Below are 19,693 nucleotides of genomic sequence, written 5' to 3'. Positions count from 1 at the left end.
TCCTAAAAAAATAGATATACTGGCCGCTAGACACATTTTTTTTCTCTAAATTTGGCCCCCCGAGTCAAAATATGATCTACAAAGACACAAATAATTGCTACTGCGACATCTAGTGGACACATTTAGAACAGCAGTTTCTTTCATTCAACAAATTTCAGCTAATTTTTATACTTGGCAAACTCAAAGTTTCGTTGTACTTGTGCAATGACAATAAAGACCTTTCTATCTATCCCGAGGGCCAGATAAAACTTGATGAAACCGTACGTTTGACACCCCTGCTTAAGAATCTTTACAATGAATTGCGATTGAATGTGAAATGCCAGTCGGGTGTATTTCTGGACATGTTTCTGCATGGCCTACCTTGGGCACGTAGCAGTAGATGATCTGGTGGGTGTCATCCACTATCAAGTGGTCCAGTTCTCTGTTGGGGATCTGCTGAAAAGCTCGAGTCCTCCCGGGAAACTCCAGCAAGTCTTTTCCTGAACACACATCCATAATTCTCTGCTTCCTCGCCATCTGCTCCCAACTTCCGTCTGAGACGCCGTTATTCTCCTCAAACTCCACCGCGTCCTCCGGTCTCCTCGGAACACTCTGGTTTGTCCCGGTCGTGTTGGACCTCCCCGGGCCGGAGCAACTCTGGTGCTTGTGGTCTCGCCGAGGGTAGAGACTGAAGCCCCCGACGTCGTCCCAGTAGGCGATGATGAGCAGGATCATGAAGAAAGAGCCCAGGATGAAGGCCACGCGCAGATCACGCCAGCTCCCCATGCTTCAACCCCAGGATTGTTGAGAAGAGGAAGACGTGATCAGACCTCCATGCTCTTGTGGCGCTTCCTGCTGAGCGGCTGCGACTGGAAGAAACAGGAAGTGTGATTTAGACGCTGCCTTCTTCAGTCAAAAGGTTAAAGAGTGGGCAGATTAAGTGGAAGTGGGACACAGTCTTGCTCAGATAGTAAATCTTTATTTGACAAGCAGATTACACTGGCAGATGTTACACTCGGATTATAAAAATGGTAAACATACACACTCACAAATATACATACACATAATACCAGTGTTGGGTTAGTTACTGAAAAGCAGTAACTAGTTACAGTTACTAGTTACTTCATTTCAAAAGTAACTCAGTTACTAACTCAGTTACTTACACCAAAAAGTAATGCGTTACTGTGAAAAGTAACTATTTAGTTACTTCTTTTTCCCCCCTTTTTTTAAAGCTCCAATTAATGCCCTTTTAGCCTTCATGTCAGTACTGTTATTGCACTGGAGAATAATACAATGTGTTGATCAACTTGACATGCATTTGCATCACTGAACTCTGCTAAGCAATGTGCTCTACATACAACACACAAAGACAAAGATATGTTACAAAGGCCAATTTGTTTCTGGCCAGAACAAATTGACAAAGCTATTTCAAATAGCTGCAACATAACGTACATAAGTAACAAACAGCATAATAACAGCATAGCTGTAAAGCAAGAAAGGCACACACTACATACATAAAGTCTAACCAGGCATTTTCTTCCTCAAGTAATTCTGATACAAAATCATGTCTGAAACCCAGAACACTACACATTTCCCCAGTTTTAGTTTAGAGATAAGGAAAGATTGGCCTGGCCCACTAGCATCCCTCTTTATGTTTGTGAACTTTATAGTCTATACATTTAGAGTGATGTGATAATCAAACACTCTAGAAGTCTAGAATGAAAGAGTATATAAGAGAATTGACAGCAACGTTCCCTCTCAGGAGCGCGCATGTGCAATTGCGCACTGCTCAAGCGTCCTCTGCGCACGGCAAATCTATGCCACGCACAAAATCAAATAAAAAAATAAGCGCATAACAATTTTCGACACGACACGGACACGACAGAGAAAACCGTTTTCGTCATCATTGTTCAAATATTGTAACGTCTGTCGAGACGCTTTGAGGACATGAATTCCATCCATCACTTTACTGAGCAAAACTCTTTACTGTCGGCCATAAACACATCACCAAAACATTAGTAAAAAAAATGATATCTAGCAAAAGTGGTCATTTTCTGCAGTACAAACCAGACCAAAAGCAACTTTGTTATATCAACAGCAGCCGCTCGCTCTCTCACATGCGCCAACACTTGCACATATGGCACTTAGCCAGTGATGCGTTTACAGCCACACAAAAAGTCGGACAACTCCAACACCACACATAAAGTGTCATTCCAGGTCGTTACACTATGATTTACCAATCAAATGTGAGCCTATTCTAGTGTCATTTATTAGGAATCTTAATTTATAAATATTAATCATTAAATGCTGTTAGTATATTAAATAAATACTAATAAAAATATATTTTTTACAAACAGGAAGTTGCAGGAATGTACACATGATCCCCTGCTTACATCTCATTGTGCAACATGTGAATGTTTTAATGGGAACTAAATGCAATGTCTGAAAGGGGTACAAATTATTTCCAAAGCAGGACCTCCACCCAGACAAACAATACAAGTACACAGTTCATGAAAAACAATATTTTTTGTTATTGTCATTATAAGTGGGCCTAAACACTTGTTAAAAATGGAAATGACTGCTGTCATTTGATTCTAATAATAAGAGAATGTTGTCTGTCTATCTGTGTTGGCCCTGTGATGAGGTGGGGACTTGTCCAGGGTGTACCCTGCCTTCCGCCCGAATGCAGCTGAGATAGGCTCCAGCGACCCCGAAAGGGACAAGCGGTAGAAAATGGATGGATGGATGGAGATGTAAGTTGTTATTTAGTGAGGTTTGGGACAGGTGTGCTGCTGGTGTAGCCACAGTGTGCACGTCTAAAGTTGCTCACATGGACTCCACTCAATGCTCAGGGAGTTTTTGCATTTGCTCACACATGAACAATTAGAGGGAACATTGATTGACAGAGTGTGTACCTTCAGCGGTGAATGGTGGTGGTGGTGGAGGTGAAGTGGCATCAGAGTCTCTGTCTCTCTTTACTAGCTTCATCGAAGCATGTTGCTATGTAGCTTGTTTCAGCAGATTTGAATTGCTGTTTTGGGCAGTAGATGGCATCTTTGATCCAAAGCACAATTTACATTTAACTAAAATGTTATTTTCTTTGTGCTCGACAAAAGAAAAGTAGTGAAAATATCTCCATGTTAGCAAACTCGACTTCTGGCTCCGCCATGATCAGACACGCCCCCCCCTCCCCCTCGCTCCCCACACTCACACTCAGACAAACCCACACAGAGCGCATGTCTCTCTTCTCCGGCTTGTGACACAAGAAGAATCAGAACGATGACACAGCAGCGCTCCGATAAAACACACTTTATACTACATAAAAAGTAACGTAAAATAACGCAGTAACGCATCATGTAGTAACGGTAACTGAGTTACTAAATATAAAAAAATAACGCGTTAGATTACTAGTTATCGCCGAAACTAACGGCGTTACAGTAACGCGTTAGTCCCAACACTGCATAATACACACACACACACACATATATGTATATATATTTTAGGGGTGTAACGGTACACAAAAATGTCGGTTCGGTACGTAGCTCGGTTTAGAGGTCACGGTTCGGTTCATTTTCTGTACAGTAAAAAAACAACAAAATATAAATTTTTGGGTTATTTATTTACCAAATTTGCAAAATCTTCCACCAAAACTATGTTTCTTAGTGTAATATTTGATGTGAAGTAATGAGAACCTTGGATAGGTCAATAATTCATAATAACATTGATTTTGATTCAATATTATGTTTTGAGCAATGACAGTTTGAAAGAAAAAAAAACAGCTTTGTTTTATTAGTCAACATTGCAACTTTTTCTAAATTACATTTAACCTTTAAGCTTTTTTATTTCACTTTTGTTATGTTTTTGTTTATTTTAATAGTATTTTTAGAATGTGCCGTGGGTCTTTAAAACATTAGCTGTGGGCCACAAATGGACTCCTTTTGACACCCCTGCTATAGATAATAAAAAATTAAATGTGATAAATCTATGGATAAAAAGCAGAGCCTGGCGACGCATGCGCGTTTATCATAACTCTCTCTCTCTCTCTGTCTCTGCCCCTCCCTCACAATTTGTTTTGTGTTTAACCCCTTCTTAACCCTGAACGTACATTGAAAATACACGCAACCCTAACTCAAAATGCCGGACATTTGAGGCATTTAAGAAACTCCGCCCTGACAGCTCCGCAAAAGAGGACATGTCCGGTGAAAAGAGGACGTATGGTCAGTCTATCCTAGCCCGTTAGCTGCTAGCATGCCGTGTGTTGTGCCTCGGTGTGCATTGTTTACACAACGTGCGTTACGCTACTTAATATGTCCGTGTGGAAACTCGTTCGGTACACTTCCGAACCGAAACGGTTCAATACAAATACACGTACCATTACACCCCTAATATATATATATACACACATATATATACTGTATATTATAGATTCTTGGGGATAACAATTCAATTCAGAATCAATTCTCGATTCGAAATCAATACTTTTTTAATAGTTCTATTATTAATAGATGAACAGATAAAATAGATAAACATCTATGACTTTTTTTTTTTAATGAACACTGGGTGCCAGTTCTATGATTGCCTACATTGCGCCGTGAAATAGAGAGCTCTGATCATTTCCTGTATTACTTGAAAGAAAATTGTTTTGGTTTAATAACATTTTACCCAAACATTTCATTAAGTCAAACACAAAGAGAAGTATCCAACACTTCTCTTTGGCATCGACATCAACAATACGATTTGCAGAAAAATAAATACATTTATACAAAAATAAAATAAGATAAAAATAAAAAATTTAAAAATACAATTTTTTGAACAGATTAAGAATTGTTACAATATATATATATATATATATATATATATATATATATATATATATATATATATATATATATATATATATATATAATTATGTTAGATTCACTATGGACTGAACTCTCACACTATTATGTTAGATCCACTATGGACTGGACTCTCACACTATTATGTTAGATCCACTATGGACTGAACTCTCACACTATTATGTTAGATCTACTATGGACTGGACTCTCACACTATTATGTTAGATCCACTATGGACTGGACTCTCACTATTATGTTAGATCCACTATGGACTGGACTCTCACAATATTATGTTAGATCCACTATGGACTGGACTCTCACACTATTATGTTAGATCCACTATGGACTGGACTCTCACTATTATGTTAGATCCACTATGGACTGGACTCTCACTATTATGTTAGATCCACTATGGACTGGACTCTCACACTATTATGTTAGATCCACTATGGACTGGACTCTCACACTATTATGTTAGATCCACTATGGACTGGACTCTCACTATTATGTTAGATCCACTATGGACTGGACTCTCACTATTATGTTAGATCCACTATGGACTGGACTCTCACTATTATGTTAGATCCACTATGGACTGGACTCTCACACTATTATGTTAGATCCACTATGGACTGGACTCTCACACTATTATGTTAGATCCACTATGGACTGGACTCTCACTATTATGTTACATCCACTATGGACTGGACTCTCACACTATTATGTTAGATCCACTATGGACTGGACTCTCACTATTATGTTAGATCCACTATGGACTGGACTCTCACACTATTATGTTAGATCCACTATGGACTGGACTCTCACACTATTATGTTAGATCCACTATGGACTGGACTCTCACACTATTATGTTAGATCCACTATGGACTGGACTCTCACACTATTATGTTAGATCCACTAGGGACTGGTCTCTCACACTATTATGTTAGATCCACTATAGACTGGACTCTCTCTATTATGTTAGATCCACTATGGACTGGACTCTCACACTATGATGTTAGATCCACTATGGACTGGACTCTCTCACTATTATGTTAGATCCACTATGGACTGGACTCTCACACTATTATGTTAGATCCACTATGGACTGGACTCTCACACTATTATGTTAGATCCACTATGGACTGGACTCTCACTGTTATGTAAGATCCACTATGGACTGGACTCTCACACTATTATGTTAGATCCACTATGGACTGGACTCTCACTATTATGTTAGATCCACTATGGACTGGACTCTCACTATTATGTTAGATCCACTATGGACTGGACTCTCACTATTATGTTAGATCCACTATGGACTGGACTCTCACTATTATGTTAGATCCACTATGGACTGGACTCTCACTATTATGTTAGATCCACTATGGACTGGACTCTCACACTATTATGTTAGATCCACTATGGACTGGACTCTCACACTATTATGTTAGATCCACTACGGACTGGACTCTCACACTATTATGTTAGATCCACTACGGACTGGACTCTCACTATTATGTTAGATCCACTATGGACTGGACTCTCACTATTATGTTAGATCCACTATGGACTGGACTCTCACTATTATGTTAGATCCACTATGGACTGGACTCTCACTATTATGTTAGATCCACTATGGACTGGACTCTCACTATTATGTTAGATCCACTATGGACTGGACTCTCACTCTATTACGTCAAAACAAAGCCTCATTGAAGACAATGACGTCACGCTCCACTGGTGAAGGTTCTCTTCCATGGGCGTGGGAAGCACACGCGTCCGTGGCCCCTCAACAAGACATGTGTCACGGGGATGTGAACAGACCAAGGTGAGAGGGTCTGTGCCGGTCTCAAGACTTTTTTGGGGGAATAAAACCACAGAATGGCAGCGCTAGTCAAATAAACAGAAGCTGGCGGTCGTTTCCTTCACGGTGCTGCTTTCTTTCCACGTGTAAACACTCCACGTTTCCGTCACGCTTTCTTTCCACGCGTAAACACTCCACGTTTGCGTCCACGGAGGTGTCACATTGCACAAAGACGTCCTGTAATGCGGATCTTCCCCGGAATAAAGAGTCAAAATGAGCCTAAGAAGAGGATACAGTGTGGAACGTTCACGCGTGGAAACACAATTTCTTGCGGGACTCACTCGCGCCGCCAATCCTTTGATCCTGCTCGCGTTGGGAGACTACTTTCCCTTCATTTCTAGCCCGTTTATAACTCTCATGCTATCAGTGTAAGGTCACGGAGAAATGCACCCACTTACCCGGTAGTCAAGCTCCATGGAGCGGCTCCGTACGCGGTCGCTCGACAGCGGCTTGAGCCCGGTGATGAGGCCGGTGATGAGAGGCTGAGAGCGGCCAGGCGAGGAGGCGGGCGGGCTTGAGGAGACTGGAGCTCCAGCCTCATGATGGAGACAACATCTCGCGAGACTTAGCGCGCACGCAGACACACACACACACACACACACACACACACACACACACACACACACACACACACACACACACGTGATATATGATGTACATACTTGCCAACCCTCCCGAATTTTCCGGGAGACTCCCGAAATTCAGCGCCTCTCCCGAAAAACTCCCGGGACAAATATTCTCCCGAAAATCTCCCGATTTTCAGCCGGAGCTGGAGGCCACACCCCCTCCAGCTCCATGCGGACCTGAGTGAGGACAACAGGGTGACAAGAACTAAATCATCCAGACTAGAGATAAATTGTATTATTATGTTTATCTTACCTAAAAATAAATATATTTATTAATAAAAAAATAAAAAATAAATAAATAAATACATTTTTACTATATTTTGCTAAAAACATCAAAATTAAATGTATTTTCATTTTTATTTTTTTCTGACTCCTTATTACATCCAGCCATAGAATTTTACATTAAAATAAACATATTTGAAATAATTAATTTTAAATGATCATAATAATTCAATTAAAATGACCATATTTAATTATTAAAATAATAGCTTGTTTATCAACAACTTTAGCATTTTATTCATTACATTTTGAAACTCTCAGAAGCCAAGTTATGTTATATTCCTTAGTATTTATTTATGCAAGTTTGAAGTATCAATTATCCAAACACAGTTTTGTTTGCTTATTTTCAGGATGTATATATATATGTATATATATATATATATATATATATATATATATATATATATATATATATATATATATATATATATATATGTATATGTATGAAATACTTGACTTGGTGAATTCTAGCTGTAAATATACTCCTCCCCTCTTAACCACGCCCCCAACCACGCCCCGCTCCACCCCGACCACGCCCCCCACCCCCACCTCCCGAAAACGGAGGTCTCAAGGTTGGCAAGTATGTGTATGATCAGGCCCGGCCCTAACCAATCTGGCGCCCTAGGCAAGATTTTAGGTGGCGCCCCCCCACATCGGCAGTGAAGTGTATATACTCACAAGAAACCAAATAGCTTTGTCTTTGACCCTTTTTTTTTTTTACTTACAACTATACCTAATATATAAAGGGGTGGAAAAGTGACTATTACCTGCAGGGCAAACACTAGCTAACCAGAAGGCAATAACAATGTAAACAAAAAACACCTGCTTAAAAGATCTAATACAAATGTCCCTGAGGAATGTAAGGCGGGAGTACTGTAATTACCTAACGTTACATTATTATTTTCCATAACAATTTAGCCCCCTCCACAATATTAACCCGACGTTAAAACAGAACTAGCTATTTATTGATTAGCAATTGCCGAATCATGTAACATTAGCTTAATGCTAACAAGCCAGGTTACTATCACATTCTGTAACAGACAAATAATTTCATGTAGGCTAACGTTACCTACCTGCTACCTCTGTCTTTTCTCGTTTCTCCTCCTCTTCTTTTCTCTTTTTTTCTTCCCTGGGCACCTGACAGTTTTGGCCGTTTTGACATCTTGTGTTGATTTTTTGATGTGGTGACGTCCAAAAAGAGTCATGATACGGGAAGGGAGGGGGCGCACCGTGCGGGGGGGGGGATGTTGTAACAAATAATATTTCTATTAAATAGGCTTTACTTTGCATTTTAATTAACGTGGGATTATTTTTTGTATTTAGAAATAATAGTACCAACTTTTTTTTTCTCCAACATTTGTGGCACTGGCGTGGCGCCCCCTGATGGACGGCGCCCTTAGCATTTGCCTATACGGCCTATGCCACGGGCCGGCCCTGGATGTATGCATACTTGCCAACCCTCCCGGATTTTCCGGGAGACTCCCGAAATTCAGCGCCTCTCCCGAAAACCTCCCGGGACAGATTTTCTCCCGAAAATCTCCCGAAATTCAGGCGGACTCAGGTCCTCCACAATATAAAAAAAGCGTACCTGCCCAATCACGTTATAACTATAGAATGATGGAGGGTGAGTTCTTGGTTTCTTATGTGGGTTTATTGTTAGGCAGTTTCATTAACGTCCTCCCAGCGTGGCAACAACACACAACAACAGCAGTCACTTTTTTGTATACCGTAAAGCAGTTTGTCTGCCGTAAACAGCAATGTTGTGACACTCTTAAACGGGACAATACTGCCATCTAGTGCATTTGATGAAAGCACTTTTGTGCGTGCCACACAGCAATGCATCATCAGAGAGGGTGTTCAGCATGGTTCGAAAAATAGTGACAGAGAATAGAACAAGGACGGACAATTCAACCCCCCGCAACCCCAAAGGGAATAAGCAGAGGTGGGTAGAGTAGCCAGAAATTGTACTCAAGTAAGAGTACTGTTACTTTAGAGATTTATTACTCAAGTAAAAGTAAGGAGTAGTCACCCAAATATTTACTTGAGTAAAAGTAAAAAGTATGTTGTGAAAAAACTACTCAAGTACTGAGTAACTGATGAGTAACATACACACACATATCATATCTATATACATATATATATATATATATATATGTCTTAATAAGGTTATCCAAAAAATAGTGCTCGATACCGTAGTAGAGCGCAATATATGTATGTGTGGGGAAAAAAATCACAAGACTACTTCATCTCTACAGGCCTGTTTCATGAGGGGTTCCCTCAATCATCAGGAGATTTTAATGGGAGCATTCACATACCATGGTTTATATAGGGCACAGAGTGGGTGGGTACAGGCTGGCGTAGGGGCGTGGTGATTGGCTCATGTGTTACCTAGGAGGTGTTTCCGTCTGTGGCGGCATGCTGATACAATTTCGCTGCGCTTGTTGAGGGATGACAGGTCTGGACGGTAAATAATAAACAGTTTCTCTTTCAAGCATAGGTTGCATCTTTTATTACCACTATTGTAAGGTGTGCTGGATGCAAGAATTTGCCATGTTATTGAATATTCAACATTATTGTCTTTGAGGTCCCAAATGTGTTTGCTGAGTTCTGTGGTATTTCGCAGGTTTTTGTTCCTGAAAGAAGCCTTGTGATTGTTCCATCTGGTTTTAAACTCTCCCTCGGTTAATCCTACATATGTGTCGGATGTGTTAATGTCCTTGCGTGTTACCTTAGATTGGTAAACAACTGATGTTTGTAAGCACCCCTCGTTGAGAGGGCAATCAGGTTTCTTGCGGCAGTTGCAGCCTTTGTTGGTTTTGGGGTCGCTCTGTCCGGGGGCCGAAGGCTCATTTGCAATTGTTTTGTTGTGGTTTGAGATAATTTGTCGTATATTGTTCATACAGCTGTAGCTCAATTTAATGTTGTTCTTGTTGAATACTTTTCTTAGGGTGTTGCCTTTGGGGAAGTGTTTGTCAATCAGACTGAGGAATTTGTGGCCAATGTTACTTGAGACGTTTTTGCTGTATGGGGGGTTGTACCAGATGATGTTGTTTCGTTTTCTGTTCTTTTTTGGTTGGTTTCCTGGCGTGGGTTCATAGGTGAGGGTGAAATTGTATCCGCTTTCATCAAGGGCTTTTTGGTACGGGGGGGTTGCTTGGTCAAATTCAGCTTTGCTAGATGACAGCATCGATAGCCTTTTATTAATTCCGGTAGGTATTCTTTTCGTGGTGGTGGGTGGGTGGTTGCTGTCATGGTGCACGTATTGGAGTGTTGTGTTGGATTTCGTGAATGGTTGGTAGCTGTTATTTCTCAGGTTGAAAGTGACATCGAGGAGGTTGACGGTTTGCTTGTTGGCTTCAATCGTGATCCGTAGGCCGTTCTCTTTGAAAATTTGGCATATGCGCTTCTTGGTATTCTCGCTGCTCCTTGGCGAGGCACGGCACACCGCCAGTCCGTCATCACGGTAAATACCAAGGTTCAGGTTGAGGCTAGCAAGCTGAGGTTCAGGTTGAGGCTAGCAAGCTGGGAGAGGAGGAAACTCCTCTCCCAGCTTGCTAGCCTCAACCTGAACCTTGGTATTTACCGTGATGACGGACTGGCAGTGTGCCGCGCCTCGCCAAGGAGCAGGCACTATGAAGGTCTGTCTGACAGACCAAAACAAACAAAGCGTGCATTAACAGATCGATAAAAATTAGTAGTGAGTAGCGAGCTGTATGTAGATAAAAGTAGCGGAGTAAAAGTAGCGTTTCTTCTCTATAAATATACTCAAGTAAAAGTAAAAGTATGTTGCATTAAAACTACTCTTAGAAGTACAATTTATCCCAAAGGTTACTCAAGTAGATGTAACGGAGTAAATGTAGCGCGTTACTACCCACCTCTGGGAATAAGCGGTAGAAAATGGATGGATGGATGGATGGACAATTCAACCCTTAACTCAACAATGAGTAGATGAGTGTTATGTGTGTGTATACCGGTATGTGTAAATAAATGAACACTGAAATTCAAGTATTTATTATATATATATATATATATATATATATATATATATATAAATAATAAAATATATATATAATAAAATAAAATAAAAAATATATATATGTAAATATACTCCTCCCCTTTTAGCCACGCCCCCCCCCCCCAAAAAAAAAAGTTGGCAAGTATGTATTACTTGGTTTCTTGCGCAACAGCTATAAGGTATAATGCAATCGCCACTTGTGTTGATTTCCAAACCGTATCTCAGAACGGTAGGCTGAACTGCTATAAGGTATGATGCAATCAATGCTCATGTTAATTACTAAATCGTAACTTAAGATGTTTGCTGAACATCTATAAACTACGATGCAATAGCTGCTCATGTTAATTACCAAACTTAGAATGTTTGCTGAACAATTATAAGGTATGATGTAATGGCCACTTATTAAGGAAGGATGTGACATCACAGATGTTAAAATTCAATATACTACACATATTGCAGGGTTCGGTGAAAGCCCAAAAACAAATGCTTTATATATATTTTAGAGATAAGCAAAACCTTAGTGAGTAGTACTTTGTTTAAATTCTGCACGATGCAGTTTTATACAGAGACTTTTCTAGAAACATTTTCCTAGATAATTGTACTGGCTATGTAATGAAAAGAATGAAGCGCAATGAAAAAGACTTTAGCCAGATTGCAGTGGAGCACAACTTTAACTAGAGAACCGTAACGGACACTCTAACCACAAGACTTCTCACTCTTAAGTATTTTGACACTTATGTGATTGAAAAAGACTCATTAATTGCAAGTGATTCATCTGAAAGATGCAACTGATGTTTATGAGCTGAAAGATTCTGAATTGCACTTACTAACAAGTTACAGACTTATTTCCTAAATGTTGTAAAAGTAAATGTAATGAATAGAAGCAATTATTGAATTAAATGCCAATTAAATTTCAATTACCGTATTTTCCGCACTATTAGCCGCACCTAAAAACCACAAATTTACTCAAAAGCTGACAGTGCGGCTTATAACCCGGTGCGCTTTATATATGGATTAATATTAAGATTCATTTTCATAAAGTTTCGGTCTCGCAACTACGGTAAACAGCCGCCATCTTTTTTCCCCGTAGAAGAGGAAGTGCTTCTTCTTCTACGCAAGCAACCGCCAAGGTAAGCACACGCCCCCATAGAAGAGGAAGCGCTTCTTCTTCTACTGTAAGCAACCACCCGCCCCCGTAGAAGAAGAAGAAGCGCGCGGATATTACGTTTCATTTCCTTTGTGTGTTTACATCTGTAAAGACCACAAAATGGCTCCTACTAAGCGACAGGTTTCCGGTTCATGAAAAGACGCAATCTCTCCATCCGCACACGGATTACTATTTCACAGCAACTGCCTAAAGACTTTCAAGAAAAGCTGGCTACTTTCCGTGCATATTGTAAAAACAAGATAGCTGAAAAAAAGATCCGGCCAGAGAACATTATCAACATGGACGAGGTTCCACTGACTTTTGATATTCCTGTGAACCGCACTGTGGATACAACGGGAGCACGTACGGTGAATATTCGCACCACAGGGAATGAGAAGTCATCCTTCACTGTGGTTCTAGCTTGCCATGCTAATGGCCAGAAACTTCCACCCATGGTGATATTCAAAAGGAAGACCTTGCCAAAAGAGACCTTTCCAGCCGGCGTCATCATAAAAGCTAACTCGAAGGGATGGATGGATGAAGAAAAGATGAGCGAGTGGTTAAGGTAAGTTTACGCGAAGAGGCCGGGTGGCTTTTTTCACGCAGCTCCGTCCATGTTGATATACGACTCCATGCGCGCCCACATCACGCTGGTTTTTAATATATTATTAAAGTTTGACTGACCTATCTGACTGTTTTTTTGACATTCCTTTAGCGCAGTTAGATGCGGCTTATAACACGGGGCGGCTTATAGGTGGACAAAGTTTTGAAATATGCCGTTCATTGAAGGCGCGGCTTATAACCCAGGGCGCCTTATGGTGCGGAAAATACGGTATGTAGTTTTTTTAATATAGCATAGCATGCACAGACACACAAACACGTGTTGCCAAATGTGTTGATTTTGAGTAAGTAGCACAAACATTTGTTACTAAAACTACACATTTACTTTGTTAATATAAGTAACAAAGTTAATGTGTTAAAATTAACAAAAATTGAGAGTTGTCCCCCTCTGGACATGGAGATGTGTAAAAAAATAACAAATTGTGTTATTTCCAACACATTCGTTTTAAGAGTGTAGATGTGGCATACTTGCCAACCCTCCCGAATTTTCCGGGAGACTCCCGAAATTCAGCGCCTCTCCCGAAAACCTCCCGGGACAAATATTCTCCCGAAAATCTCCCGATTTTCAGCCGGGGCTGGAGGCCACGCCCCCTCCAGCTCCATGCGGACCTGAGTGAGGACAGCCTTTTTTTTATGACGGGAGGACAACAGGGTGACAAGAACTAAATCATCCAGACTAGAGATACATTGTATTATTATGTTTATCTTACCTAAAAATAAATATATTTATTAATTTAAAAAAAAAAACTAAATCCATTTTTACTATATTTTGCTAAAAACATCAAAATTAATTGTATTTTTTCTGACTCCTTATTACATCCAGCCATAGAATTATACATAAACATATTGGAAATAATTAATTTAAAACGACCATATTTAATTATTAAAATAATTGCTTGTTTATCAACAACTTTAGCATTTTATTCATTACATTTTGAAACTCTCAGAAGCCAAGTTATGTTATATTCCTTACGATTTATTTATGCAAGTTTGAAGTATCAATTATCTAAACACAGTTTTGTTTGCATATTTTCAGGATGTATATATATATATGTACACATAGGGCCCTATGGGTGCTTGAGCCCCTGCCCTTTTTTGCCTCGTCTTAAAAAGTGCCCTCTGCCTGTGTGTGTGTTTTTTTTTTTTTTTTTTCTTTTTCTTTAAGTAACATTAATAAATTCCTGTCAGGGATGAAAAAAAAACAGCGGTACAAAAACTCCACGTTTTCTTGTAATACCGGGTTGTTTGAGGCTGCCGCTTCCGCCAGAGAAGGAGAGAGAGGGCGAGTGAGTGAGTAAGTGAGAGGAGAGAGAGCCAACTGCGCCCCTGAGGAGACGTGACAGTGGAGCAACTTGAACCTGTGAGTTATGGTCTAGTCGCCGTCCACTTATTCAGCATCTAATATGGGTAATATTTCAGAAAAACGCTGTATTGTTATCAGTGTTGGGTTAGTTACTGAAAACCAGTAACTAGTTACAGTTACTAGTTACTTTATTTCAAAAGTAACTCAGTTACTAACTCAGTTACTTAAACCAAAAAGTAATGCGTTACTGTGAAAAGTAACTATTTAGTTACTTATATTTTTATTTTTTTTATTTTTTTAAGGCCCCATTTAATGCCCTTTTAGCCTTCATTTCAGTACTGTTATTGCACTGGAGAATAATACAATGTGTTGATCAACTTGACATGCATTTGCATCACTGAACTCTGCTAAGCAATGTGCTCTACATACAACACACAAAGACAAAGATATGTTTTAAAGGGCCAATTTGTTTCAGACCAGAACAAATTGACAAAACTATTTTAAATAGCTGCAACTTAACATACATAAGTAACAAACAGCATAATAACAACATAGCTGTAAAACAAGAAAGGCACACACTACATACATAAAGCCTAACCAGGCGTTTTCTCAAGGAATTGTGAAATAAAATCATGTCTGAAGCCCAGAACACTCTACACATTTCCCCACTTAGTTTAGAGAAAAGGAAATATTAGCCTGGCCCACTAGTATCCCTCTTTAGGTTTGTGAACTTTATAGTCTAAACATTTAGAGTGATGTGATAATCAAACACTCTAAACGTTTAAAATGAAAGAGTATATAAGAGAATTGACAGAGTGTGTGTACCTTCAGTGTGCAGTGCCTCATTAAAATCCAGCCACTGTTGGAGGTGGAGGTGAAGTGTGTGTCTCTTTTTACTAGCTTCGTCGAAGCATGTTGTTTTTGTAGCTGTTTCAGTATATTTGAAACTTACATTCAACTAAAATGTTCTTTTCTTTGTGGTCGATAAAAGAAACGTACTGAAAATATCTCCATTTTAAGAAACTCGGCTTCGGGGTTCGCCATGACGTCTTGATAGTAGACACAGACACGCTCCCTCCCACACACACACACACACACACACACTCACACACACACACACACACACACACACACACACACACACACACACACACACACACACACACACACACACACACACACACGTACACACAGACAGCGCGCGGCGCGCCTCTTTTTTGTCGCCTCTTCAGCAGCGCTGCAACACTCAGATCTTCTCAGTTTCTAGCCGATACTACATAAAAAATTACGCAAAATAACGCAGTAACGCATCATGTAGTAACGGTAACGGAGTTACTGAATATAAAAAAATAACGCGTTAGATTACTAGTTACCGCCGATAGTAACGGCGTTACAGTAACGCGTTACTTTGTAACGCGTTAGTCCCAACACTGATTATTATTCTATTATTCAATGTGTCAGTTTCTGTTTTTGCCGGATGTCGGAGCACGGCGCATCAATTGAGCACGGCACATCAATTCCGCACAGAGCAGAGCGGATCGTGCGGGACAGGAAGTAGTGTACAAAATACAAAATAAAACACCGGGTTAATTTTCAAAATAAAATGCACTGTCTTTACGGCGGATCACATTTCTCTCACAGTAGAGGTTTAGATATAAAGTTTATTGTGACTTTGCTATTACTGTGTGGGTTAACAAAATAATAATAATAATAATGATAATAATAACAATAATAATAAGAAGAATAATGATAATAATAATAATTATTATTATTATTATTAATAATAATAATAATTTCAGCATTCTGGGGATATAAGATGTAGGTTATCTGTTAGGAATATTACCATCTGTATTTAAACTTGATTCATGTTGATTATGCCTGCAGCACAATGCCAAAAAAAGAAAGGATACAGAAAAGGAAGGAGAAGGAGCGCCAGGAAGCAGCTAAGGGTAGCAGACCTCTTAATGCATGGCTAAAACCAAGTACTAGCATCATGGAAGCCCTGAATTTACATCCATCCATCCATCCATCTTCTTCCGCTTATCCGAGGTCGGGTCGCGGGGGCAGCAGCCTAAGCAGGGAAGCCCAGACTTCCCTCTCCCCAGCCACTTCATCCAGCTCCTCCCGGGGGATCCCGAGGCGTTCCCAGGCCAGCCGGGAGACATAGTCCTCCCAACGTGTCCTGGGTCTTCCCCGTGGCCTCCTACCGGTCGGACGTGCCCTAAACACCTCCCTAGGGAGGCGTTCGGGTGGCATCCTGACCAGATGCCCGAACCACCTCATCTGGCTCCTCTCCATGTGGAGGAGCAGCGGCTTTACTTTGAGCTCCCCCCGGATGACAGAGCTTCTCACCCTATCTCTAAGGGAGAGCCCCGCCACCCGGCGGAGGAAACTCATTTGGGCCGCTTGTACCCGTGATCTTGTCCTTTCGGTCATAACCCAAAGCTCATGACCATAGGTGAGGATGGGAACGTAGATCGACCGGTAAATTGAGAGCTTTGCCTTCCGGCTCAGCTCCTTCTTCACCACAACGGACCGATACAGCGTCCGCATTACTGAAGACGCCGCACCGATCCGCCTGTCGATCTCACGATCCACTCTTCCCTCACTCGTGAACAAGACTCCGAGGTACTTGAACTCCTCCACTTGGGGCAAGATCTCCTCCCCAACCCGGAGATGGCACTCCACCCTATTCCGGGCGAGAACCATGGACTCGGACTTGGAGGTGCTGATTCTCATCCCAGTCGCTTCACACTCAGCTGCGAACTGATCCAGTGAGAGCTGAAGATCTTGGCCAGATGAAGCCATCAGGACCACATCATCTGCAAAAAGCAGAGACCTAATCCTGCAGCCACCAAACCAGATCCACTCAACGCCTTGACTGTGCCTAGAAATTCTGTCCATAAAAGTTCAGAACAGAATGGGTGACAAAGGGCAGCCTTGGCGGAGTCCAACCCTCACTGGAAACGTGTCCGACTTACTGCCGGCAATGCGGACCAAGCTCTGGCACTGATCATACAGGGAGCGAACTGAATTTACATTGAGGAGCATATTTGGGTATGGGTGGCCTCCATCCTACAGCCCTCTACTGGCCCCTGGTCCATATTTTTGGGCCTGTATTGCGTTTCAGTTGTTTAGTCTGAGCATTAAGTGAGAAAGACCATAAGTTACAACTTGATGGTGTTTTCATCAAGTTAAGGGAAGAAGGAGAGATTTTCTCATTGAATTTTTTTCCATTTGAGTATTTATTTTTGTATTTTTTTTCAAAGTTCATGTTGCACTGTTCAATGTTCAATATTAAAGTGCTTATCTTTAACAATAAATAGCCTAATAATAAACCAGTGTTTTGTTGCTTTTCATGTCTTCCAAGCCTATGATAATGTGAATTAACTCATTATGACAATAATTTGTTGACACAAAAGAAATGGCAATCACTTTTACCTACAAAGGACACACAGCTAAGTAGTTAGCTTCCTATTAGCAAATTTAATTTTACATTAATTTCCATATTGTGCAAAGGACCAAAAACAAATTTCCTGCCCTTTTCTGACATTGAGCCCCTGCCCCTCTATAATCATGTGCACGTCCCTGGTTGTAATGACTTACGACTCTTACTGAGTGCATCTATTAACCTTCTTCACCTGAGGTCTCTTCTTAGAAAGGCCCCGAATGTTTGTGCTGCTGTAAGAAAAGGCTGCTTTGCTTAGAAGACTTTTTCCAGCATGAGCAAAAAAAATAAAACATTCTGCACTTTTTAAAAACATCTGCAAAGCAAGCCCATTAATGTACTGTAACTAAATATAGGGGAGTGCTATCCAAAGTGTGGCACCAAGGCAATTTGCGTCACAGAAGCTTGATATTTATTGGCCCACAGCACATTGTCCAGATAAAAGAAAACAAACTATACAGATATTTTAAAAAAAGAGGTAATGTAATGAGAAAGAGCTGAGCCATTAATATATAGCTAGTATATTTATGTATAATATATTAATTATTAAATTACATTAAAATACACTTCACTTCATCATATATACAGGTAAAAGCCAGTAAATTAGAATATTTTGAAAAACTTGATTTATTTCAGTAATTGCATTCAAAAGGTGTAACTTGTACATTATATTTATTCATTGCACACAGACTGATGCATTCAAATGTTTATTTCATTTAATTTTGATGATTTGAAGTGGCAACAAATGAAAATCCAAAATTCCGTGTGTCACAAAATTAGAATATTACTTAAGGCTAATACAAAAAAGGGATTTTTAGAAATGTTGGCCAACTGAAAAGTATGAAAATGAAAAATATGAGCATGTACAATACTCAATACTTGGTTGGAGCTCCTTTTGCCTCAATTACTGCGTTAATGCGGCGTGGCATGGAGTCGATGAGTTTCTGGCACTGCTCAGGTGTTATGAGAGCCCAGGTTGCTCTGATAGTGGCCTTCAACTCTTCTGCGTTTTTGGGTCTGGCATTCTGCATCTTCCTTTTCACAATACCCCACAGATTTTCTATGGGGCTAAGGTCAGGGGAGTTGGCGGGCCAATTTAGAACAGAAATACCATGGTCCGTAAACCAGGCACGGGTAGATTTTGCGCTGTGTGCAGGCGCCAAGTCCTGTTGGAACTTGAAATCTCCATCTCCATAGAGCAGGTCAGCAGCAGGAAGCATGAAGTGCTCTAAAACTTGCTGGTAGACGGCTGCGTTGACCCTGGATCTCAGGAAACAGAGTGGACCGACACCAGCAGATGACATGGCACCCCAAACCATCACCCAACCATGCAAATTTTGCATTTCCTTTGGAAATCGAGGTCCCAGAGTCTGGAGGAAGACAGGAGAGGCACAGGATCCACGTTGCCTGAAGTCTAGTGTAAAGTTTCCACCATCAGTGATGGTTTGGGGTGCCATGTCATCTGCTGGTGTCGGTCCACTCTGTTTCCTGAGATCCAGGGTCAACGCAGCCGTCTACCAGCAAGTTTTAGAGCACTTCATGCTTCCTGCTGCTGACCTGCTCTATGGAGA

At 40.6% G+C, this 19,693-nt stretch overlaps 1 protein-coding gene across 1 annotated transcript in view; it reads right to left on the bottom strand.

The window, feature by feature from the left end:
- The window catches only part of LOC133570238 (carbohydrate sulfotransferase 12-like), a 29,887-nt gene extending 22,662 nt beyond the window's left edge, over positions 1-7,225 (bottom strand). The window contains exons 1-2 of the mRNA XM_061923047.2: positions 7,082-7,225; positions 361-848 (exon numbers count right to left, since the gene is read on the bottom strand). Coding sequence (XP_061779031.2) covers positions 361-765 — 405 coding nt within the window. The 5' untranslated portion in view covers positions 766-848; positions 7,082-7,225. The remainder of the gene's footprint in view (positions 1-360; positions 849-7,081) is intronic.
- Positions 7,226-19,693: the final 12,468 nt, after the last annotated feature.

This window comes from Nerophis lumbriciformis, linkage group LG27 (genome assembly GCF_033978685.3).
Source record: "Nerophis lumbriciformis linkage group LG27, RoL_Nlum_v2.1, whole genome shotgun sequence".
NCBI classification, from domain to species: domain Eukaryota; kingdom Metazoa; phylum Chordata; class Actinopteri; order Syngnathiformes; family Syngnathidae; genus Nerophis; species Nerophis lumbriciformis.
The sequence above is the reverse complement of the archived record's forward strand: the minus strand, read 5'-3'. Positions and strand labels throughout refer to the sequence as shown.